General features: G+C 55.2%; 1 protein-coding gene across 1 annotated transcript in view; it reads right to left on the bottom strand.

The window, feature by feature from the left end:
• kcnn3 (potassium intermediate/small conductance calcium-activated channel, subfamily N, member 3) overlaps nt 1-2,522 on the bottom strand; it is a 73,312-nt gene extending 70,790 nt beyond the window's left edge. Inside the window, exon 1 of the mRNA XM_038787282.1 lies at nt 2,420-2,522. Coding sequence (XP_038643210.1) covers nt 2,420-2,509 — 90 coding nt within the window. The 5' untranslated portion in view covers nt 2,510-2,522. The remainder of the gene's footprint in view (nt 1-2,419) is intronic.
• Between the last annotated feature and the right edge of the window lie 6,259 nt (nt 2,523-8,781).

The raw sequence follows: 8,781 nt of genomic DNA, 5'->3' as shown, positions 1-8,781 counted from the left end.
AACAAAGGCAGACTCGAGTGAGTGAAGTGGACAAGGAGAGCGAGAGACGGTTTATTCTGGTTGTTCCGGCAAATTGTCGCTTTGCCTGCCTATTCCTGGCAGACGTGTCCAACCAGAGGCAGTCAGAATTGGCTGGATTCCTGCCCGGATTCGCCCCTTTCTCCCGGCCCTGCTCACACCCAGGCCCCCCCACCCTGCTCCCTGAGAGCCCCCTAGCGCCAGAATCTCAGCCGGCACCCACCTCCGCAGTACCTAGATGGTGCCGCACATGTATAACAACAACAATAATCGCTGATTGTCGCAAGTAGGCTTCAATGAAGTTACTGTGAAAAGCCCCTAGTCGCCACATTCCGGCGCCTGTCCAGGGAGGCCGGTACGGGAATTGAACTGTGCTGCTGGTCTTATTCTGCATTACAAGCCAGCTGTTTAGCCCACTGTGCTGAACCAGTCCCTTACATTACAATGCATTAACACTGCAATGAAGTTACTGTGAAAAGCCCCTCGTCGCCACATTCCGGCGCCTGTTCGGGGAGGCTGGTACGGGAATTGAACCGTGCTGCTGGCATTGTTCGGCATCACAAGCCAGCTGTTTAACCCACTGTGCTGAACCAGCCCCTGTCAGGGCTGCAGTCCCTCACACGAGGCTCGGAACTATGGTCTATTCCCGGGCCTGTGAGCAACGCTGCTCCCAATTCCAACCACCATAAATAAGAACATAAGAACTAGGAGCAGGAGTCGCCCATCTGGCCCCTCGAGCCTGCTCCGCCATTCAATGAGATCATGGCTGATCTTTTGTGGACTCGGCTCCACTTTCCGGCCCGAACACCATAACCCTTAATCCCTTTATTCTTCAAAAAACAATCTATCTTTACCTTAAAAACATGTAATGAAGGAGCCTCAACTGCTTCACTGGGCAAGGAATTCCATAGATTCACAACCCTTTGGGTGAAGAAGTTCCTCCTAAACTCAGTCCTAAATCTACTTCCCCTTATTTTGAGGCTATGTCCCCTAGTTCTGCTGTCACCCGCCAGTGGAAACAACCTGCCCGCATCTATCCTATCTATTCCCTTCATAATTTTCTATGTTTCTATAAGATCCCCCCTCATCTTTCTAAATTCCAACGAGTACAGTCCCAGTCTACTCAACCTCTCCTCGTAATCCAACCCCTTCAGCTCTGGGATTAACCTAGTGAATCTCCTCTGCACACCCTCCAGTGCCAGTACGTCCTTTCTCAAGTAAGGAGACCAAAACTGAACACAATACTCCAGGTGTGGCCAGCGCTAAACAGAACGGATAACACTGAAAAGACTGTGTCGTAGAGTCAGAGAGGTCTAGCGCACAGAAAAGGGTCCTCGGCCCACCACGTCTGCGCCAGTCAAAAACCAACCACCAAACCATTCCAATCCCATTCTCCCAGCAATCGGCCCAGGGCCTTGTCTGCCCTGTGATCGCAAGTACTCATCTAAATACTTCTTAAATGTTATGGGGGTCTCTGCATCCACCTACCTTTTCAGGCAGCGAGTTCCAGACTCCCACTACCATTGACACCTCCACCAAGGGAAAAAGTTTTATTGAGGCAGAACTGGGTAGATTCTTAACAAGGTGAAAGGTCATCGGGGGATCAGCGGGAATGTGGGGTTCAATAATAAGAACAATAATGATCTTTATTCGTGTCGCAAGTCGACTTAGATTAACACCGCAATGCAGTTACTGTGAAAAGCCCCTAGTCGCCACACTCCGGCGCCTGTTCGGGTACACGGAGGGAGAATTCAGAATGTCCAATTCACCCAACAAGCACGTCTTTCAGGATTTGTGGGAGGAAGCCGGGGCACCCGGAGGAAACCCACGCAGACACGGGGGAGAACGTGCAGACTCCGCACAGACAGTGACCCGAGGCTGGGAATCGAACCTGGGACCCTGGCGCTCTGCGGTAAACCACTGTTGCACCGGTATTAGGTGATGTATGGTCGGACCTGTCCTACAGGTACGACGGTAGTCCCTGCCTGCTGGCTCCGCCCAGTAGGCGGAGTATAAATATGTGTACTCCCCGTACAGCAGCCATTTCGCCAGCTGAGGCCACACATCTTAGAGCAATAAAGCCTCAGTTGTATTCAACTCTCGTCTTTGTGCAATTGATCGTGCAGCACGCTGTGAAGCAACAGTGCTAACCGCTGTGCTACCGTGCTGCCCACGTGGAGAAGAAAACTCAGGAGCTAACACAGGAGCCCGAAAGAGAAGGTGGGACGTCAGCAGTTTGCTGGGCATAGACTCAATGGCGGAGGCCATGTGTTGTGGGTGTTATCTTGGGGGGATGTTATCAGGAGTGGAGCGAGAGGCAGATGGGGGTTCTGGGCTGGAGAAAGGAGGGGGCGGGCGTGCGCAGGAAGACGGCCATCAGCTCCTCGCATTTATTGCATACCTGGATCTCTCTGGCATGGTAGGCGATGATCAGGCCCAGCAGGATGAATGTGGACAGGCTGATAAGGCATTTCAGGGCGAGCGAATACATGGATTCCTGAAAGATAAACGATAGGCAATGTGATAAACATCGTTGTCAGATCAGATTGTCACACAGCAGAGAGCTGGAGAAGGGTGTTAGCCACTGCGTCCAGCAGAAACCCTATACACTCACCCCTCTCTTCAACACCACTTCATTGCTTGAGAAGAGCTGCCGGGATTGGCCCATCCACATACACACGGCTCTGCTGGGATCCGAGCACACACACACACACAGCTCTGTGGGATCAGAGTATACACACACACACACAGCTCTGCTGGGACCAGCACACACACACAGCTCTGTGGGATCAGCACACACACACAGCTCTGTGGGATCAGCACACACACACACAGCTCTGTGGGATCAGCACACACACACACAGCTCTGTGGGATCAGAGTATACACACAGCTCTGCTGGGACCAGCACACACACACAGCTCTGTGGGATCAGCACACACACACACAGCTCTGTGGGATCAGAGTATACACACACACAGCTCTGCTGGGACCAGTGTATACACACACACAACAGCTCTGTGGGATCAGAGTATACACACACACAGCTCTGTGGGATCAGCACACACACAGCTCTGTGGGATCAGCACACACACAGCTCTGTGGGATCAGCACACACACACACAGCTCTGTGGGATCAGCACACACACACACAGCTCTGTGGGATCAGCACACACACACACAGCTCTGTGGGATCAGCACACACACACACACACAGCTCTGCTGGGACCAGTGTATATACACACACAGCTCTGTGGGATCAGCACACACACACACAGCTCTGTGGGATCAGCACACACACACACAGCTCTGTGGGATCAGCACACACACACAGCTCTGTGGGATCAGAGTATACACACACACAGCTCTGTGGGATCAGCACACACACACAGCTCTGCTGGGATCAGCACACACACACACACACAGCTCTGCTGGGACCAGTGCACACACGGCTCTGCTGGGATCCGTGCACACACAGCTCTGCTGGGACCAGTGCACACACACACAGCTCTGCTGGAATCAGCACACTCACACACAGCTCTGCTGGAATCAGCACACACACACAGCTCTGTGGGATCAGCACACACACACACACACAGCTCTGTGGGATCAGCACACACACACACACACAGCTCTGTGGGATCAGCACACACACACACAGCTCTGTGGGATCAGCACACACACACACACACAGCTCTGTGGGATCAGCACACACACACACAGCTCTGTGGGATCAGCACACACACACAGCTCTGCTGGGATCAGCACACACACACGGCTCTGCTGGGTTCAGCACACACACACACACACACACACAGCTCTGTGGGACCAGCACACACACACAGCTCTGTGGGATCAGCACACACACACACACACACAGCTCTGCTGGGATCAGCACACACACACACACACACACAGCTCTGCTGGGATCAGCACACACACACACACACACAGCTCTGTGGGATCAGCACACACACAGCTCTGTGGGATCAGCACACACACACACACACACACACAGCTCTGCTGGGATCAGCACACACACACACACACAGCTCTGTGGGATCAGCACACACACAGCTCTGTGGGATCAGCACACACACACAGCTCTGTGGGATCAGCACACACACACACACACAGCTCTGTGGGATCAGCACACACACACAGCTCTGTGGGATCAGCACACACACACACACAGCTCTGTGGGATCAGCACACACACAGCTCTGTGGGATCAGCACACACACACACACACACACAGCTCTGCTGGGATCAGTGCACACACAGCTCTGTGGGATCAGCACACACACACAAACACACAGCTCTGTGGGACCAGCACACACACACACACAGCTCTGTGGGATCAGCACACACACACACACACAGCTCTGCTGGGATCAGCGCACACACACACACACAGCTCTGTGGGATCAGTGCGCACACACACACAGCTCTGTGGGATCAGCACACACACACACACAGCTCTGTGGGATCAGCACACAGACACACACAGCTCTGTGGGATCAGTGCGCACACACACACAGCTCTGTGGGATCCGCACACACACACACACACAGCTCTGTGGGATCAGCACACACACACAGCTCTGCTGGGATCAGCGCACACACACACACACAGCTCTGTGGGATCAGCACACACACACACACACACAGCTCTGTGGGATCAGCACACACACACACACACACACACAGCTCTGCTGGGATCAATGCGCGCACACACACACACACAGTTCTGTGGGATCAGCACACACACACACAGCTCTGCTGGGATCAGTGCACCCACACACACACAGCTCTGTGGGATCAGCACACACACACACACACACGGCTCTGCTGGGATCAGCGCACACACGCACACACAGCTCTGTGGGATCAGCACGCACACACAGCTCTGTGGGATCAGCACACACACACACACACACAGCTCTGCTGGGATCAGTGCACACACAGCTCTGTGGGATCAGCACACACACAGCTCTGCTGGGATCAGTGCCCCCCCACACACAGCTCTGTGGGATCAGCACACACACACACACACACACAGAGCTCTGTGGGATCAGCACACACACAGCTCTGTGGGATCAGCACACACACACACACACACACAGCTCTGCTGGGATCAGCACACACACACACAGCTCTGTGGGATCAGCACACACACACAGCTCTGCTGGGATCAGCGCACACACACACACACAGCTCTGTGGGATCAGTGCGCACACACACACAGCTCTGTGGGATCAGTGCGCACACACACACAGCTCTGTGGGATCAGCACACACACACACAGCTCTGTGGGATCAGCACACACACACACACAGCTCTGTGGGATCAGCACACACACACACACAGCTCTGTGGGATCAGCACACAGACACACACAGCTCTGTGGGATCAGCACACACACACACACACACACACAGCTCTGCTGGGATCAATGCACACACACACACAGTTCTGTGGGATCAGCACACACACACACAGCTCTGCTGGGATCAGTGCACCCACACACACACAGCTCTGTGGGATCAGCACACACACACACACACGGCTCTGCTGGGATCAGCACACACACACACACACACAGCTCTGTGGGATCAGCACACACACACACACACAGCTCTGTGGGATCAGCACACACACACACACACACACAGCTCTGCTGGGATCAATGCGCACACACACACACACAGTTCTGTGGGATCAGCACACACACACACAGCTCTGCTGGGATCAGTGCACCCACACACACACAGCTCTGTGGGATCAGCACACACACACACACACACACACAGCTCTGCTGGGATCAATGCACACACACACACACACACAGTTCTGTGGGATCAGTGCGCACACACACACACAGCTCTGTGGGATCAGCACACACACACACAGCTCTGCTGGGATCAGTGCACCCACACACACACAGCTCTGTGGGATCAGCACACACACACACACACGGCTCTGCTGGGATCAGCACACACACACACACACACAGCTCTGTGGGATCAGCACACACACACACACAGCTCTGTGGGATCAGCACACACACACACACACACACACAGCTCTGCTGGGATCAATGCGCACACACACACACACAGTTCTGTGGGATCAGCACACACACACACAGCTCTGCTGGGATCAGTGCACCCACACACACACAGCTCTGTGGGATCAGCACACACACACACACACGGCTCTGCTGGGATCAGCACACACACACGCACACACAGCTCTGTGGGATCAGCACACACACACACACACAGCTCTGCTGGGATCAGTGCACACACACACACACACAGCTCTGCTGGGATCAGTGCACACACAGCTCTGTGGGATCAGCACACACACACACACACACAGAGCTCTGTGGGATCAGCACACACACAGCTCTGTGGGATCAGCACACACACACACAGCTCTGCTGGGATCAGCACACACACACACACACAGCTCTGTGGGATCAGCACACACACACAGCTCTGCTGGGATCAGCGCACACACACACACACAGCTCTGTGGGATCAGTGCGCACACACACACAGCTCTGTGGGATCAGTGCGCACACACACACAGCTCTGCTGGGATCAGCACACACACACAGCTCTGCTGGGATCAGCACACATACACAGCTCTGTGGGATCAGCACACACACACACACACAGCTCTGTGGGATCAGCACACACACACACACAGCTCTGTAGGATCAGCACACAGACACACACAGCTCTGTGGGATCAGCACACAGACACACACACAGCTCTGTGGGATCAGTGCGCACACACACACACAGCTCTGTGGGATCAGCACACACACACACACAGCTCTGTGGGATCAGTGCGCACACACACACACAGCTCTGTGGGATCAGCACACACACACACACACGGCTCTGCTGGGATCAGCACACACACACACACACACACAGCTCTGTGGGATCAGCACACACACACACACACAGCTCTGTGGGATCAGCACACACACACACACACACACACAGCTCTGCTGGGATCAATGCGCACACACACACACACAGTTCTGTGGGATCAGCACACACACACACAGCTCTGCTGGGATCAGTGCACCCACACACACACAGCTCTGTGGGATCAGCACACACACACACACACGGCTCTGCTGGGATCAGCACACACACACGCACACACAGCTCTGTGGGATCAGCACACACACACACACACAGCTCTGCTGGGATCAGTGCACACACACACACACACAGCTCTGCTGGGATCAGTGCACACACAGCTCTGTGGGATCAGCACACACACACACACACACACAGCTCTGCTGGGATCAGCACACACACACACACACAGCTCTGTGGGATCAGCACACACACAGCTCTGTGGGATCAGCACACACACACACACACACACACAGCTCTGCTGGGATCAGCACACACACACACACACAGCTCTGTGGGATCAGCACACACACAGCTCTGCTGGGATCAGCGCACACACACACACACAGCTCTGTGGGATCAGTGCGCACACACACACAGCTCTGTGGGATCAGTGCGCACACACACACAGCTCTGCTGGGATCAGCACACACACACAGCTCTGCTGGTATCAGCACACATACACAGCTCTGTGGGATCAGCACACACACACACACACACAGCTCTGTGGGATCAGCACACACACACACACAGCTCTGTGGGATCAGCACACACACACACACAGCTCTGTGGGATCAGCACACAGACACACACACAGCTCTGTGGGATCAGTGCGCACACACACACACAGCTCTGTGGGATCAGCACACACACACACACACAGCTCTGTGGGATCAGTGCGCACACACACACACAGCTCTGTGGGATCAGCACACACAGAGCTCTGTGGGATCAGCACACACACACACAGCTCTGCTGGGATCAGCACACACACACACAGCTCTGCTGGGATCAGTGCCCCCCCCACACACACAGCTCTGCTGAGATCAGTGCCCCCCCCACACACAGCTCTGCTGGGATCAGTGCCCCCCCACACACACAGCTCTGCTGGGATCAGTGCCCCCCCACACACAGCTCTGCTGGGATCAGTGCCCCCCCACACACAGCTCTGCTGGGATCAGTGCCCCCCCACACACACAGCTCTGCTGGGATCAGTGCCCCCCCACACACAGCTCTGCTGAGATCAGTGCCCCCCCACACACAGCTCTGCTGGGATCAGTGCCCCCCCACACACACAGCTCTGCTGGGATCAGCGCGCACACACACACAGCTCTGCTGGGATCAGTGCACACCGGCTGAAAGCCGGCGGGACTCGGCGTTTTTACGATCACCGCTCGGCCCATACAGGCCGAAGAATCGACGGACTGGCCGCGTAGAGCGGCTCCCGACTGGCACCATGCGCCAACCATGCCGGCGCCAACGGTGACAATTCTCCTGCTCTGCGGAGTGCCGGCCTCGGAGCGGCGTGGCGCGATTCGCACCAGTCGCGGGGATTCTCCGGCCCGGACCCAGGCTGAGGGAATCCCATCCCCGATGAATCACACCTGCAGCAAAGGCCCACCCGAGCCAAGTTGAACATAAAGGTCATAGGTCAGGTGAGCTCCAGAACAGACCTTGGAGTCTCTAAGCCCTGGCCCGTCACGAATGTCTGACGGTGACAGTGAAACAATTGGCGTAAAAAAAAAACCCCACACCTGGTTTACTAATGCCCTTTAGGGGAGGGAACCCGCCGTCCTCACCCAGTCTGGCCTGGACCTGACTCCAG

Source organism: Scyliorhinus canicula, chromosome 30 (genome assembly GCF_902713615.1).
Source record: "Scyliorhinus canicula chromosome 30, sScyCan1.1, whole genome shotgun sequence".
NCBI lineage: Eukaryota > Metazoa > Chordata > Chondrichthyes > Carcharhiniformes > Scyliorhinidae > Scyliorhinus > Scyliorhinus canicula.
This window is presented reverse-complemented; position numbering and strand designations above follow the sequence as displayed.